This window comes from Centruroides vittatus, unplaced genomic scaffold (assembly GCF_030686945.1).
Source record: "Centruroides vittatus isolate TY-2023 unplaced genomic scaffold, ASM3068694v2 contig_19, whole genome shotgun sequence".
Taxonomy (NCBI): Eukaryota; Metazoa; Arthropoda; class Arachnida; order Scorpiones; family Buthidae; genus Centruroides; species Centruroides vittatus.
Genome location: NW_027121169.1, coordinates 6126304 through 6143740, shown reverse-complemented (window position 1 = coordinate 6143740; position 17437 = coordinate 6126304). Strand labels below are relative to the sequence as shown.

At 30.9% G+C, this 17437-nt stretch overlaps 1 protein-coding gene across 1 annotated transcript in view; it reads left to right on the top strand.

Annotated features, from left to right (window-relative positions):
- LOC136970207 (protein qui-1-like) overlaps window positions 1-14137 on the top strand; it is a 46245-nt gene extending 32108 nt beyond the window's left edge. The window contains exons 3-25 of the mRNA XM_067264630.1: window positions 283-485; window positions 557-759; window positions 872-1029; window positions 1293-1376; window positions 1454-1556; window positions 1623-1791; window positions 2609-2812; window positions 2879-3737; window positions 6948-7135; window positions 8781-8886; window positions 8986-9101; window positions 9180-9297; window positions 9371-9628; window positions 9699-9822; window positions 9896-10083; window positions 10146-10489; window positions 10553-10724; window positions 10797-10987; window positions 11397-11590; window positions 11660-11822; window positions 11889-12087; window positions 12470-12706; window positions 12769-14137. Of these exons, the coding sequence (XP_067120731.1) occupies window positions 283-485; window positions 557-759; window positions 872-1029; window positions 1293-1376; window positions 1454-1556; window positions 1623-1791; window positions 2609-2812; window positions 2879-3737; window positions 6948-7135; window positions 8781-8886; window positions 8986-9101; window positions 9180-9297; window positions 9371-9628; window positions 9699-9822; window positions 9896-10083; window positions 10146-10489; window positions 10553-10724; window positions 10797-10987; window positions 11397-11590; window positions 11660-11822; window positions 11889-12087; window positions 12470-12706; window positions 12769-13304 (5117 nt within the window). The 3' untranslated portion in view covers window positions 13305-14137. The remainder of the gene's footprint in view (window positions 1-282; window positions 486-556; window positions 760-871; window positions 1030-1292; window positions 1377-1453; window positions 1557-1622; window positions 1792-2608; window positions 2813-2878; window positions 3738-6947; window positions 7136-8780; window positions 8887-8985; window positions 9102-9179; window positions 9298-9370; window positions 9629-9698; window positions 9823-9895; window positions 10084-10145; window positions 10490-10552; window positions 10725-10796; window positions 10988-11396; window positions 11591-11659; window positions 11823-11888; window positions 12088-12469; window positions 12707-12768) is intronic.
- Window positions 14138-17437: the final 3300 nt, after the last annotated feature.

Here is a 17437-nt window from a genome sequence, read left to right as displayed (position 1 = left end):
GTTACAATCGTTTTTAGCTATTATATGAACAGTATTTTATTCAATTTAAACGTCGAAATTAATAATTTTTTATTCTTATTTATTTTTTAAATTAAAAATAAGAGAAAATTACAATTTTCCAAGCTTGAGAAACTAAAATCTCACGTATTTTAAGACGATTCTCAAAGGTTTTTTTTTTTTGATGATTTAAGCTTAAAATTATTCTAAAAAGATTAAAAATGGCTCTATTTTTAAAATCTATTTTTAAATTTGGTATATTTAACTTTTTAAAATTATTTTTAGAATTCGAACAGGAACGAAGACATCTTCACGATGTAGTGCTGCCAGAGTTACAGCGTCACTGCACAGCAAATGGAATAGACGTGGAATTATTAGATTGTCAGCAAGGTAACGACGTCGATTCAACTTTAGATCCAAATCTTTTCCATCAAGAATTACAAGAAATTGAAGAATGCCATCGTCTTTCCTTCGGATGCTTCTTCTTGGTAAACGTCTCTTCCTCATACCGGATGCTGGAAGAGATGGAGATTCTCTTAATTTCCTTTATATTAATTAGTGCCTCGTTGGTTCCAAGTACAAGCCTTATCCATTGCCTAAATCCGTAGAAGCTACTGAATATAGTGCCATATACGAAGCAGCTGCTGAAGCTGGTTTAGATACTTCAACCCTCGATCAATGGTATGCAGTTAATAACAACATAGTTCCTGCTGCCTACGTGTTACAATCCATTCACAGCAAGTACAAGAAGTGGAGTGTAAGGTAAAGTGGAGGAGGGATATAACTCACTTTCATTACTTTCTGAACGTATCTATTGTTGTGTGGAAGAAATGAGAATGCTGTTGGCCACTTACGATTAATTTTAACTCCGTAGGAGGTCCTATAATTGTAACAGAATTCAACAGGATTCTGATGTACGTGGTTGGATAGATGAACAAAAACAACTTTCTACAATATTTCGTTACGGAGCGAGGATTGCTAAAGACGAGGAACGAATTAGTGAGGAAGTATACAGAAAATATTCTCTATCAGGTTTGTTTTTAGTTAATTCTAAGCACATCTTTTGCTCAATTGACTGCGGATTTTCTTACGTAAGTTTTAAACATTTATAAGGAATTTTTAACCCATTTCGTTACATTTTAAGAGCAATGAACATCATTTTAAACTCTTAAATTTAGTGGCAAGTTTAGCATTATTATAAATGGTTTTCCACGATAAAAATATAAATTAATACAAAATAAATTGAATAAAATTAGCATCTCTGATAGGATTTTGATCAATTTTATGTTCTTTAGGAGTCCATGCACAATTACTTCATGCTCTAAAACTATCAAACACAGCTCAACACCGTATCTTATGCATCGTACGACAATTTGAAGGTAAGAAAGTGCTTAAAAATTAATTTAAAAAATCGAGTTTATAAATTAAGCTTAAAATTTATCGTCTTATTTATAAGATTTACAAGATGATAATTCAGAAGAAGAAAGCTTCAATGGTCTTCAATCACTAATTGATGATATTGTGATCTCAGTTAACAGAAGAAATACTCATTACTTCAGGTAAAAACTTTTTAAATTAGAAAATCTCGTAAAATTAAATAAAATAATTTGATTGCTGCCGGTTAGTGTGAATGCCCAAGATAGATTCATCAATCCGGAAAAGGAAGAGCATGCAAGGTATCTGGAAAAATTCGGAGAAGTTATTGTTAACTGTTTAAAAACTATGATCGATGAAACCACGGCCATTACTCCCAACTGGGATACTTTTCCACCTCATGTAAGAAAAGCTGTTCAGGTATGTGCTTTGAAAAGTCGATTTCCTTAATTAAAATTTAATTTTGAAAACTTAAAAATTCGTTTTTCATAGATAAAAATATATAATTATAATCAACTTCATTGATAAAATGTTAATCTTCAACCTCAGCATTCTCTAAGATGCATTAGCCTAAGCAACATTTTCAGCGTGAATTTTTTAAATTAAAATTAGATTTCGGAGACATGACATTTTGATTTTTTAAGTAGAAAATGCATGATTTTAATCTTATTTATTGATAAAATTTTAAGGTTTGTCTCCAGAATTTTCTAAGATGCTGCATCCTAAGCATCATATCTTATGGTAACATAAGAGAATATACGATAATATATTATTAGAAACAATACATTTTTTGAAGAAAATTAAAATTAACTTTTTAATGTATCATTTATATTTTTAAACGAACATTTCCTGCGATTTCCTAAGAGCTGTAGAAAATTATGGAGCTATTCATGATGAGTCAATAGATCTTTTAGATAGGAATTAATTTTATCCTTCTATATGCAATATAGTTCATAATTATCTATAATAATCCTATTTTATTCCATAATTCTATATAAAAACTGCTTTAAACTGCAATATTTCTGTAAACCTTTCTATGGTTGTTAGGCAAGCAAGGATAAAGGAGAGAATATCATTACCTACTTTATCCTTGCTTTATTATAAATATAGATAAGTGAGCGCCACTTAAGACTGCTTAAAGCACAATAATATTGTTTTTCTCTATAATTAACGCGTATATAAAGAAAAATAGTAAAACATTAATAAAAGAGTGTTTAAATTGTTGCGTTGTAAACAGGAGGTGGTGAGAGAATCTCAGACACATTTATGCAACAGTAGGAGATACTTAAAAGTATTAGGTGTATCTCAATCCCTGGATAGTGACTATGGACCTCTATTACAAATTCAACAGCTAGTACTAGGAGAAGAAGAAAGATTGCGTCACACTCCTATTATAATTTATGGTAAAGAAGGATGCGGAAAATCCACCCTCCTCTCTCGAGTGAGTATTAAATTCTTTATATAATTTCTTATCCCCTAACAAAGTTTATAAATGTTACCGTTTCAGGTATTCATGTACACTACAGAGTGGATAGGGAGCGATGTAGTTAGAATAATACGCCATGTGGGTCATAGCCCGTGCTCTACATTCACCCCTGAGCTTTTAAGGAACTTGTGTCTTCATATAAGTCTAGTTTTTGGCTTCGAAATCACACCCCACCACTACAGTTACGAGTTGGGAAAGCTGAGCATCTGGTTTCAAGACTTGTTAAAGATGGTCGAGACAACTACCAGCGATCTTATCATCGTTCTTGATGATCTACACGAACTTAGATCAGCAACTAATAACCAAGCCGCCATTTTGGGGTGGTTACCATGGAACCTCCCTAGCAACGTCCACATAGTGTGTTCAGTAGCCGAAGAATCTTCAAACGTATTGTCACTATTAAAATCTCGATTATCATCAGCTGACGCTTACGTCTACTTATCATCTCTTAGTACTACTTCAGCATCAAGCATGCTTCAATCTAATTTAAAGGATGATAGATACGCTTTGACACCCGAACAATGGAAAGAAGTGAAGAGAAGATTGCCAGAACATTTCATATGCCCTCTTTATGTCAAATTACTTTCGCATCAAGCTAAAAAATGGACATCTTGGAAGGACATACAAGACAGTGATGTCCCTCAGACACTCGAACAATTGACATTCTCGATATTAAAGGATATTGAAGATAAACACGGGACCGTACCCGTGCGTAAAATAGCCTGCTACTTAACATGCACCAATTTTGGCTTGAGAGAGTTAGAAATTTTGGAACTTTTGTCTTCTTTAGAGTATCAGGGTCCTCCGTGTAGCAATTACGAAGATAACAGGAAAGCAGACTTTTCTTCAACTGTTTGGCTCGGTATTAAGAATGATATGAGTAAGTAAATTTCTGTATTGTGAAGAATTTTCAATCTTTTTCACGTAAGAATGCTGAAACGATTAATAAAGTGCAGGAATTTTTCATAAATTCCTTCATTATACGTGTGTCAGATGATGCTATCCTTTCTATCGATCGGTTTAAATGGATTTCTCCAAGATAATTTTTCAGTTAAATTAACGTAAAATATTTAAAAAAATACTTTACATTATCATAAATTTTTGTTATTTTAAAACGTTTAGTTTATTATTTAAATAAAATTAATTGATTAAATTCCGTTATTTATTGAATCGCATTTAAGTTTTAACTCGTTTAATGGCAGTCGATGGAATTTAATGTATATTAAGCTGTTTAACCTATCAAAATTCGATGGTTCCATAAGCTTATTACTATTTAATCCGGTTTAAATAGTTTTAAATGCTTTCCATGTTGATTTAATTCTGTTTAATCCATGATAAATGTTTACTAACTTTTAGAAAATTTTAACCAATTTTTCTGATTGTTTAAGCAGAATTAAATCAAAAATATGTTTAAATTATCTTTAAGATCTTAAATTATTCAGACTTAATAGACATAAATAAGTTTTTAGGCATTTTCGACATACTAAAGATGTAACTCTTCTTCTCTTAGTTAACGCTCCTCCTCTTCTAAATAGAAATTCTGTTCTTATGTATCACCTATAAGAATTATGGGCCCCCTAACAAATTTTGTTTGGACCATATTTGCTTGGATGATGGAGGACCTGTGATAGACCCTACTATAAACCTCCAGAGATGATTGTTACCAACACGTGTCCTCCTATCTTTTCACGGAGAATTATGTATAAAAGATTACTAAATTACATCAAAATATCTTAATATTTTCTAAAATTAATTGAATTTAATCACTATTTAATTAGTTTAAATATATTTAATTACTCAAAACTGGCGTCATTTTAAGTTTAAATTAAGCTAGTTTAGCAGTAATTTAACTCATGTTACCTCTCTTAGATCTCTTCTCAACTTGTAACTCATTTATATTCATATAGATTAATATTTTGAGCATATTCTTTGTATAAAGTACTTATTAATAACCCTCAGAAGTTAGAGAAAAAGATTGAAAATTAAAGTTATTAAATTTTTACTAGTTACGAAGCAAGAAGATGACAACTTCATCAACTTTTCCATTACATTTTTCAGTAATTTATTAAATTTTCCCTACTTTCAACTATTATAGAATGAAGCAAAGTTATTATTTTTATATAATTTTATATAGGAAACGGCTCTTTATAGATCTAACTTTCTTTAATGCTTTCCCTCTACTGTAAATAGGGGAGGAGTAAATTTCACTATCTTTTATCACCTCACACTTCTTCTTGATAGATCAAACCAACATAAAACTGTCAGAAACACCCTGAAAATTATTAATCATCAGCATCAAAATCTATTCTTCCATATCAACTTTTTCCTATTACGTAAAGTGCAGAATAATATCGAAAAAAAGAGTTATAAGATCAAACCGTAACAACGCCTATCTCTACTATATTTTTCTACTTTTCCAACGATTTTTTATATATATTTTCGTGTTCACAATTGCTGGAAAGTGGCCAACGTTCCATTAGGAAAAAAAACTGTAGGCAATCCTTTATACCAAAATATCGACCTATTGCATTATCACTGGACGAAAAAATTCTTCTTCTTCTAAGGTCATGAAAAATGCCATCAACTTTCCACTTCTGTTAGATATCGAATGTCAATATGGTTTCAAACATAGCTGCCTTCCTGAACCTCAAACATTTGTATTGTGATATTGAAAGAAAAGCAATAGAAAAACTTTTTAAAAGTCTCGACCATTAACATCAAACATCACTTACTTCGAGTTACAGCTCTTTAAATCGATAAAAAAATAATCATTTAAAAATATAAAAAATGTTATATCATTGCTAACCTCTTTATGAAACAATTTCCATAATATAAACAAGTTTTTATTGAAAAATCCTTTCTCTCTTGACTTGATCAAAGATAAAGTGGTGGATGATGCTCTGGTTCCGCATATAGATTTACAGATTATAAGATTATACGTTGTTTACTGATCTTTTATGTAACTTTCTTTATTTGTTAAGTGAATTTTCCATTTATTATTTTTTCAAATTTCTGATCCTGCTACATGATTTGTTGCTAAACCTGTACTTTGCTGCGTCAAATTGTTATCAATCTCTACTCTAGTTCTTTGTTTCCGATCGACAACGTGTGTCATCGCTGATTTATTCTGTATCATAGCTTCGATTTTGTATCTTGTCGTAATTTATCATCGTTCACAACTTCATATCGTCTCCTCTAATCAGAAACTATTAACATCAAGACATATTTTCTCACAGGAGAAACAGTGATAAAAGAACAAACTTCACTTGACTGACGTCAAATTTTCTTTTTCAAAAAAAATCTTTACTTCTAAAGAAAGATAAGTAAGTTTGGCCAGTTCTATCTTAGTAACAATATAATATAATATGTCTAGTTGATATTTATGACATTAATATTTCCCTCCCTACAGCTAAATACCCTACATTCGTTCCCTCCGGATAAATCACTAATGTATTTGTATATATTTAAATTTATTCTAATTTTTAAGTATTACCAACAATATTGAAATATTTAATTTCTTACAAGAAAATAGTGATAAAAACATGAGTAATTTCAGATTTTTTCCCCTTCAAACAGCCCATTTCTAGCAAAAAAATAAGCGATTTTAGCCAAATCTACCTTAGTAACAATATAACATACTTCAACTTAACACTTTTTACATTAAAATTTGCCTTCCTACAGCTAATTTTAGAATATAATTTTCTTAGAGGAAGACGATTCTAGAGTATAAATACGGCAAAATACTCCGAATAATTACATTTGTCCACTTACATTGCAGAAAATCACTAATCCATCCAAGTTTTTTTAGCTTTGACACTATTGAAATTTCTAAAAAAATATCTATTTTTTTAAGTAAATGAGAAACTTTTTGTCCAAAATGTATGAAAAAAGAACTTTTTGGAAGATTTATAGTCGTGTAAGAATGAAAATAATAGAATTTTGTATCCCTTAGGTAGCAAGCTTTTGAGAATTTATCTCTTGGCACGCATCCATCAATGCTGCATATTGGTGAAACATCAACGATTATCGATCGTGTATTTCTCTTCAAACTTTTAATAATGCGAAAAAATCTGTTTTCGTCTACGTTTAGGGGTGCTTCTGAAGGAGTATTATGTGGATAACAGGCCTTACTTTCATTGGAGCCATCGTTCAATCACAAATGGTGTTAAACAACGCTACCTCTCCGATCCTGAAAACGCTCGAATGTGCCACGTGGATTTATCTAGTGCCTTTCACTTAGGATACCTTATGCAGAAAGAAGAGAAAGTCAAGACTTCTGTAAGGATTACAATTAATTTTTTAATTAATTGTCCTTAATTACGCTTAATGTATAGTAATATAAATTCATCAACAGGTTAGATTGTAAATACCGCCGTATTTACAGTTCCTGAGAAAATTTGAAACTTAATTATACACTGTACTTTTATTCCCTGTCAATTCTAGAATAGGATTTAATTTTCTACAAATAAAAATAAATAATTCAAAGTAATTCTGCATGATTCTAGAATAGTGTAATTTTCTTACAGGAATTCTAGAATATCAATTTCTTAAAGAAATTTTAAACAATTTTTACAATTTTCTAAAATTGTCTTATAATAATTTTTCTAGAACTGTTCTAGTTGAAAAATTTCTGTCAAACAATTCTCTCCAGTCCTAGAAAAAAAATTTATTATGACATTTCCATTCAATTCAAATGAGATCTTTTAAGACCAAACTCTAACTAGTTCTATAAAAGTAAATATTCAGAGAATACTCGATTCTTGAGAAAAATATTTTTAGTCGGTTCTACTTGTTCTAGAATAAATTTTTTTTAAAGAAAAATTATAAATAATTGTAGAATATTAATTTCATTTCTGAAACACGGTTGAAAATACCCTCAAGGAAGTTTTTCTCGTAACTAAAATGTCCTAATTATATTTTATATTTTAAAATACACACGAAAAACAACTTAAATTTGCTACATTTTTCTAGAATTATAGAAAAAATTGATAAAAATTACTTTTTCTATAATTTTTTGAAAGAATTACATTGATAATATAGAAAGTTTAATAATAATATAATTAATAATCTATTCATTGGGCTGCAATTTGAAAAAATTGTATACTTATAAACACCCACCTTCGCCCGTCTATCTGTCTGTCCATTCTGAATCTCGTAAACGGTATTAGATAGATGAAAATCAAGACCATATATGGAAAGCTTAGAGGCAGGAAGTCCAGACTATTAACCATATGAGAACTTTCGATCTAGACCGCAACTGACGTGAATTCAATTCCAAAATTTTCCCATGAATGAGGTTACATAGATGACCTGCACGATTGTTGTTATAAGGAAAAGTATGATGTACAAGGGCAAGACACTATTAAAATCAAGAGCATATCTTTTAAATTAAATCAAGGACACATATTGGAACATTTCTAGAATTATAGAATTAAAGTCTAGAAAATTTCTAAACGATCCTTAAAAGCTGAGTACTATAATTTTCCACATATTAAAAATCTATATATCATGAAATAAGTTTAATGATGTATGGACATTTGTATATAATCTAGTTATTCTAAAATTAAGTTTCGAATTTAATACATTTATGAAACAATTTTAATAATCTAAATTATCATACAGCATTTTTTGAAAGATTAGTAGATTTAGTAATTTTTAAAGCAATTAGTTCTTATAGATATCTCAAAAGGATTCTAAAATTATATTTCTAGAATTCTAGAAAGAATTCTAGAATATTATTTCTAGATAAATTTATAGAATTTTTAAAAATTCTATAATTTTTAAACATTTTTCGCGAATTCGGAAATTAATAAAAAAGTCTAGAAAATACTAGAAAATTTAAATCTAGAATGCTGTTATAGTACAATAATTCTAGAAATTTTTAAAGGATATTTTATTAAATGTACGCATTTATTTTTTCTAGGGTAATGTTTTAGTTCTGGAAGATTCCATGAAATTAAAGAAGAAAGATGACTGGTCGGATATGTTGAGAGAAGTGGATGAATTGTGGATCCACCTGCTCCTAAGTGGTCAGTTATATTTACAACGAGGCAAAGAGAAGTTATAAGAAATTAATTCTGAAAATTGTTTATCCTTACGAGAATTTTTAATTACAATCTCCTCATCAGGGGATTATCAGAAGTTGAAGACGGATGCAATATGCAATTTCGACTTCCTCCTTTCTGCTGTTAAAGGAGCATCCATAAGTTACGTTCGCAGCTTACTGGAGATTGTTAGATGCAAGGTATGTCAGAATATATTTAGGTGTATTAATATCTTAAACGAAAATAGGAAGATCCTTTACTTGAAGTATTTTGTTTAGTTTTTAGACTGGGAAGTCGAAGTGTTGTACCAAATGACTAAACTATCAGTTGATGTATTAAGTCAAGATCCTCAACAATTAGCCACAGAAATTCTGAACTGGATAAAGCCTTTTTCAGGTAGCGATTTTATAATAGAACTAGCAGAAAAAACTTTTCATCGATACGTAAAGTTAAATTTTTTCAAGTATAGACGGCACTTCCGAAATTTTAAACAAGTTAGTGGAGAACGCTCTGAACTGGTGCAACAACTACACCTCCCAACTTCTTATACCACTTACAAACTGGTTGAACTTGGTTCTTCCACCTCAAGCCACAATACTAAACTGTCCTAAACAGATAACTCATATGGTAACCACCCCAGATAGCCAGTATATTATATGTAGCACCCAGGAAAATTCGCTACAAATGTATCATCTTGCATCAAAGAATGATGTCAGGAGTTTCGATGGTAAATAGCACAATTTGACTGTTTATTTAAATTTTAAAGAAGTTATTTTAGAATTAAAATTTTCAAATAGGTCATAAAGATACCATCAATTGCATGTACATGTCTGTTTCTGGTCGCCTGTTTGCTTCAGGTTCTAAAGATTTCGATGTTATCATATGGGAAACGAGTAGTGGAAAGATTAAGCATCGTCTTAAGTAAAAATTTTGCAATATTTTAACTCATAAAATGTGTTATTGATGTAAATTACGGTTTTATAATATTTTGTAGTCATCATGCAAGTGAAGTACTGAGCGTTACCATTAACCACGCCGAAACAATTGTGATTAGTGGATCCGAAACTGGTGTTGTTATAGTAGCGAAGCTAACGACAGGAGAAGTCATTCGACGCATGGAGTGTCATAAAGGAGCTGTTACCTGCATCTCCTTTAACAGTGAAGATGATATTTTTGCCACAGGTAATTTAAAAAATTAAATTTATTATTATTAGTTCTCTAAGATGATCCAAATTCCTCTGTAGGTTCTTATGATAGAACGATTTGCGTATGGAGCCTCGATGATTTTTTGTTACTGAATACCATCAATATATCTTCTTCGGTGTCAAAAATGAATATATCAAGCGATAGTACATTCTTACTAGTGGCATGTACAGATAATACCGTACACGTGAAATCACTTACAACTGGATCGGACATTCACTGTTTGGTAGGGTACAGTGATTCTGTAACCAGCCTCTGCTTTGCAAGAGATAATTGTAGATGTGTCATAGGGTGCTCTAATGGGAAATGTTACGTGTTTGATATTCATTCTGCTCAATTGCTACAGACATTATCGGCCCACGTGGATCCTGTTACGGATATTTTGGTAAGATTCTTTCATATAAACCAATTCTGACGAATCTAAAAGTTAAAGGGGTGTCAATTATAGTCACAGGACCAAGATAGATTCTTGATAACCGCAGGAGGTTGTAAGGTTGTGGTATGGAATTTTTATAGAAAAACGGACATGGGACCAAAGCCAAAAAGCCGAAAATTAAAGAATCATCGTGAAGCCATTACCTGTTTAGCAGTTTCACGTGATGGTTGCATGGCAGTAACAGGTAAATACTGTACTTTGTTCTTGTTCTCAATCTACTTATTGCTTGAAGATAAGTTTTAATTTTATTTTTTAGGCTCTAGAGATGGTTTGGTTAATATCTGGCAGCTATGCACTTCTGAGTTACATAACAGCCTTCAAGGACATGCGGGTGCCATCACATGCGTTGCGTTCGCACCTAACGGCTTATTTGCGGTATCTAGTGCTGAAGATTTAACACTTCGCGTATGGGGCTTAACTCTAGGACTTGTAGTCTCTACTTTTAAGGTAAGAAGAGACTTTAAATTTTAAATTACTCATGCACAATCTTCTTTAATACCTTAAGCCGATTTGTTAAAGCGGATAAAGAGCAGAATTGCTGATCATACGGATTGTCGACTCCTATCACACTTTGAATATTTTAGACTGCTGCTAACGTTACTTTATGAGAATCGATTATAACCTGAAGAATATAATCAGTTAATAATTTAATCAAAGAATATCTTCAGGCTAAAAATTCTTATTAATTTTTCAAGTACATTTTGCCTGTAGCGATGGAAAGACTGCAAAAAAGGAACTTAATTTTTCTCATCCCTGTCCAATTTATTATAATGCTAATAAGTTTTAAGCGTGCCTTAAATTGAATTTTACCATTTGAAAGAGTGTTTTTGCTTCAATATTTCTTTCTTCCTACCAGGAACATCAGTATAAAATAATAGCAGTCGCAGTTACATCAGACAGTCGTAGGGTATTATCTGTCGATATCCAAGGAAATCATAGAGTGTGGCAAGCTGATTCGGGTGTGCAACTCATGATGGCTAACAAGGCACATAATCAAGTTACTCTACATGCCAATATGGTGTTTGCTATAGGTGGAAAGAACGACAATAGGTAAGTTTCATTACTAGTTACCACCACATTGCCTTACACTACCTTACAATCCCTATACAACCTTACTAGCTTGAGATTCTGGCCGGTGACAGATATGGATTCTGAAAAGGCTGTCAGTCACAGTGATGTCATTTTATGTTACACGGTTACTTACGATTGCCAAACTACGGTAACGGGCTCTCAAGATATGTCGTTGAAAGTCTGGGAAGTGGCAACTGCAAAACTAACTCAGGTAGGATCACTGTGTTTCTGACGTTTCTGTAGCATCTATGAGCATTTTTATTCATAATTTTAACAGGTTTTAGTCGGACACGAACAACCTGTCACGTGTGTTGCTGTGGCGCCATACAGTCCATCTCTTGTCGTATCTGGTTCTATGGATTGCAACCTTATCGTATGGGATATGAACACAGGAAATGATACGTTTACATTACGTGGGCATAGAGAGGGAGTTAAATCAGTAAAACTTACACTTGATGGAAATGTTGCCATATCAGGTGTGAATATATCCTTTCCGTTATGGTTGCTTGTAATAGTCTTAAGTTATGCAGGCGATTTCCAGCAGATGGCATTAAAATTTAATACTTTTTCTTTGGAAAAATCTTTTTCGGAAATTCTCTATAACGGAAGTAGCTAGGACTAGACATTTCTGCATTAGAATCCTATTTAATTCTTCTTTTAACTTAATTAAAATTCAAACGAAAAGACTGGTTCTATTTCCGTTTTCGAGAATTTCATTTTTTTTTTTTTTTTTTTTTTCAAGATTTTCCCATAGAAAACCCGTTCAATTTTTATCGCCAACTACTAGAGATCGCGTGCATGATTAAAGAGGCTACAATGACCAAGTAATTAAATTTCTTATGATTTTAATGCTTCCAGGTTCTGATGATAACACGATACAGTTATGGAATGTTCAAACGGGATTAAGAATCGCCATGTTGGATATGCATATGTCGTTTGTTAACATGGTAACTCCTTTAAATATCAGCCATTTAGTTATGCAATTAACTAACAATCAGCTATTGTCGATACTTCGCCTTCACAATAACCCAAGCAAAGGGTTGATTCTAGATCTTCCTCCAGGTACACCTGTTACTGAAGAAGCGAAAACTCCGAGTAAGTTTTTTTATTTTCTAAATTTGATGTTTATAAATTGATATTTAAATTTTTCTAATAAGGTCATTCATGGAGAGGAGTAGTACCGAAGAGGGTCCTCCTTCGTGGTAACCTGAAGAGGGAGCAGTCTTTCGATTCTTTCTATTGGGACATGCGATCTGCATCACCAAAACACGACATAGCAGCGAGTCTAGAAGATTTTCGTAGAGTACCTTCACCATTTGGCTCTAGAGAACATCTACACTTGGCAGGAACAGTTTGGGATGGTTCAATAGGACGGCGCAACGTTCCTCTAGGTGAAGGTCTGGCGTTGCAACCCAAGCCAAAATTACCCAAGCATAAAATATTAAAGAAACAACAGAGCATGTTTGCGTGCTTCCCGGAATACACCCAACATCAATTGCCTCCACAGTTACTTTCTCCTCAAGCCCTATCGAAGGAAGTCGATAGGAAACTAGACTTTTTACCAAGATCCCAGAGGCTCACCCATGCAGAATCATTGAGCAGGACAGGGAGTATTGAAGAACCACCAGAATTTAATTCAGGAGAGGGAGATGGTTATGCAGTTAGGCAGTCTGCAGTGTGTTCTATAGTATGATATCCTTCTATACCGCAATGCCGATAGTATTGCACAGTATTAATCGAGCTCACTGTACGTGAAGTTGTTCAATGTTACAGAAAGGATGAATAAATGTTCAAGAACACGCAATGTAAAGCAATCTTACTGGAAAAATGTCTAAATTTTATGTTATTAAGATGCTGTAATGCATTTATATGGTTTGATGACGTCATGCACTGTCACATATGTTGCCTTAACTTATCCAAAAGGTTTCAAAATTTAAATTTTATTCAGTTTATCTTATTTATTCAAAAATTTAAAGCTAAAATTGATGTTTCAGTTTAAAATTTAATTGAATTTAATAGAGAAATAATTGTTAAAACCGGTCTTCCTAAAATGAATTCACATGGGGTGAAGCTACTTTCTAAGAAGTTTGTGAGAAAGATAATTAAAAAATATTCCGAAATAATGCAATTTAATTGAAAATTTAAGTATTTAGTATAAAAATTTATTATCATTTCAGATATTTTAAACCTTATTTACGTTTCTAAAATGTTTTTGTATCGTTCAACCAAGCTGTCAGCCATTTTTGTTTGACCAAATATGGTTGACAATTTGATATTTTTGAGACAAAAAACTTCAACTTTTTAATAGATAAATCCAGTATAAAGGAAATTTATCCATATTTTAAAGTTTTTCTTATACAATTTCTCAGATTGAAGCTCTCGAATTCTACCAAAAATCCTCTGCAAACAGGATCGTAATGCACACATGTACAGAAATTATTAAAAAATTATATACTTATATTTAAAAATTTTTAAAAATTATAAAGATGTTTTAAAATTTTAGAAAAAATAAATTTTAATTTATATACTTTAATTATAATTTTAAAACTATAAAAGGTATGCAAAAAAATATTGTTTGCACCAACACCTTGGCAGACAATCTGTGGGGTCAACCCATTCAATCAATATGTTACGTGTTAGTTAAAATTCCTTAACGTCGTTATAATTACTGTTAATTGTATTCAAAGGATCGAAACAAAATATTTTAATGTGTGTTCTTTTGAATAAAAATAAATATAATAATAATAATTTAATTAACAAAACAGAAAAAAAAATTGTATGATTGATTATCACGTGCCATTATGATTTTCTAAGTGAGTATTGTGATTATAATGATGATAAATTTATGTAATTATTGTTGTTATTGTTAACATCATCAAACGATATATGCACAGAAGTGAGACGTTTAGTGAGGAAAATTGTTGTATGAAAAATTATTAAAGATTTTTTTAAATGTTTGCACATCACTCACGCTTCTTCTTCTTTTTACTAATTTCCTACAGAAATTTCGAGGTATTTTTGGGAAATATTTTTTACATTATAATTAAATTATAAGGGATTCTTCAAGCTGTACAATCATTGATGTCAACATTTGTAAAAGAGCAAGCAGAGCAAATTGGAAATCTTCCAGAAAGTGCATCAGACCTTCTGTTAAAGAGATAAGGATAAAGATGTTTTGAAATAGTTTGTTCGACTGGATAAAGTTAGAAGATAATTAAGGTTTGATGCTTAGATGATGTTGCTGACTATTGTTTGTATGTCTTATCAGATGAATGCGTTGATCACTCTCTGAGAATCACACAGACAGTTCACCTACCTCAACAGACTTCCAAAAGAAAATCGATGCCTAGATAAGCAGAAACACGTAATAAAAAGAAAGGAAATTTTCTAAATATAGTACTAAATTAAGGAAATTATAAGAAATGTTTATGTAAGTAGTGTAGTGCGCGTTATACACGGTTTCAGGGTTTAGTAAGCGCTCAGTTACTTTTATTGATTTAAATATGTAGTTAGATAATAAATATGCTTAAAACATTTATATTTATTTTAAAGTTAAAATAGCACGCACTAAATATTGCAACATTAATAACTAAATTTTTCGTAATTGTAAATATCCCTTTTTTTTTTATGTTTTCAAAGATACTTTTCAGTACACGTGTACTGAAAGGTAGGTGCATGTGAACTAGAGAAAGCTATCAACGTCCGAAGTGATAATCTCAATTATGCAAACAATAAAAATGTATCAGATTTGACTATATCCCCTATGGAAGAATAAACAATTTAATATATTTCTTTGTTAAAAATGCTTTGTTTAGTTTAAAAAATTGCTATTTTTTTAAATATAAATTTAATATAATAATAATAATAGTTTTAATTATTATTATTTAACGTTTTTCTTTAATAAATTATGATATTTTTTAAGTTAAAATTGAAACTTTTATGAAATAAATATAAAAAATTGATATTTAGGAATTAAAGGATTATATAATTTTTTGCTACAAGCTGTCCTGCAAAATGTCTTAATTCATTTCTCAGCTATTTTATCAAATTAATTAACAATTTAAACCATAATAATCAAAAATTTGCCACAATATAAGTAATTCAACATATTTATTATAGTTTTAAATTCCTGCATTCAACAATTTTAAATCAGATCCATCATTTTTGAAACAAAAATGGCAGATTATAATGTTTCAACTAATTATATTTTGAACAAATATCATGCATTTTCAATAATTTAATACAACCAATTTTAATTTAAAATAAAACCCGGCATTTGTTTCTATTTATGTAAATGTTCTATCTGCCATAAAAAAAAGGCAAAACATTTACAGAATTTGTTGCGTAAGTAAAATAAAAAATATTGATCAGATAAATATTTAATATAATATAAAAAGAAGATAAAACATTGCAGTTTTAAAATTTTAAACATATTTTTACGTAATTTAAACCTTTCAAACACGTAAAGGTTGGTATCATCGACATACTTCAGCTAGGAAAACCACAGAAGTATCTGTCAAAGGGTGCTGTAGATGTAACGATTGATGCTATAAGAGTAGGCCTTCTCTAAAACTAAGCTTTGTAAGAACTAAGAAACCCTTTTTAAATACCCATTGTGGGTTTGGCCAGGCATATCTGAGTGGTGAAGGATGGCACTCAATGTATCCAAGACAAACCGTTCATGATTTAATTCCAAGTTACAATTAGAATTAACCACCTCAACTATCTAATTGTCAATATATAATAAAGGCTTAATGATTGGCTCTTGTACAGTATTTTCGCGGATTGTCCGGATGTCGATCTATCTCGGGAAACCATTAAATTAGATATTTCCGTATGATAAAAACCTGCATGCGTGTTTAACGAGGTTATATACATTCCTCTCTAAAGAGCGCATGAAAAAAATACGAACGAGTTTTTATTCTAAAACTGTGAGACAGTCAGCCGTTAATAAAAAGAAACTACGATTATATGTTTAATTTTCGCATTTCGTTTTATTTCTAACGATGTAAAATACCTATTGAATGCCGAAAGTGCTTTTCTTTTGTTTATTTTATTGTAATTTGATCCAAAAAACGCATAAGTAAACGTATCAAATTTCACAAACTCGTTGTAAATTATCTCAATTTACATCGATTAACATCCTCTTTGTGTGAAATTTGAGAGGAAGGTGCGTACATCAAGTCTGATTTGACGGACTTATTGTATTCAGAGTATGTTTTCTTCAACATTTAATTAACAATTAGTTTTGTTAGATTTGATTAATTTTATTTTTTAATCGCAGTTTAACCGGCATGCTGGTCAATCCGCGAAAATACGATATAATTCTGGGAACAATGATTACTTCAAGGTAAGTTTCTCTCCCAAAATCGAGTAAAACAAATTCATGCTACTGAAATTCCTCATCTGGGAATAATACAGAAATAATGATTAGTGCTACAAAAGTGTCTGTTCAGGAGAACTATAGAAGTAATAATTGATAGTATAAGAGTGTTTCACGTGTTAAATGTTTCTAAAAAATAAAATTTTAATTTTAGAACTTTGCAATAATATTCAAATTGTAAACAAAAATATACCTCACACCGTAACGTTTGTCCAGATAAGGAGAGATAACATTATATTTTATTACATTAAACGTTATCTCATATTCTATGTATAATGCAATGAAATAATATCATAGTACAGTTTACTGATAACACGAACTCAATATCATAACATTACAAAGTGTAAATGCACTTAATAAAGATAAAATAATTCTTACTGTATATATATATATGTGTGTGTATATGTGTGTGTGTTTGTGTGTCAGGAATGAAAGTTCAATTT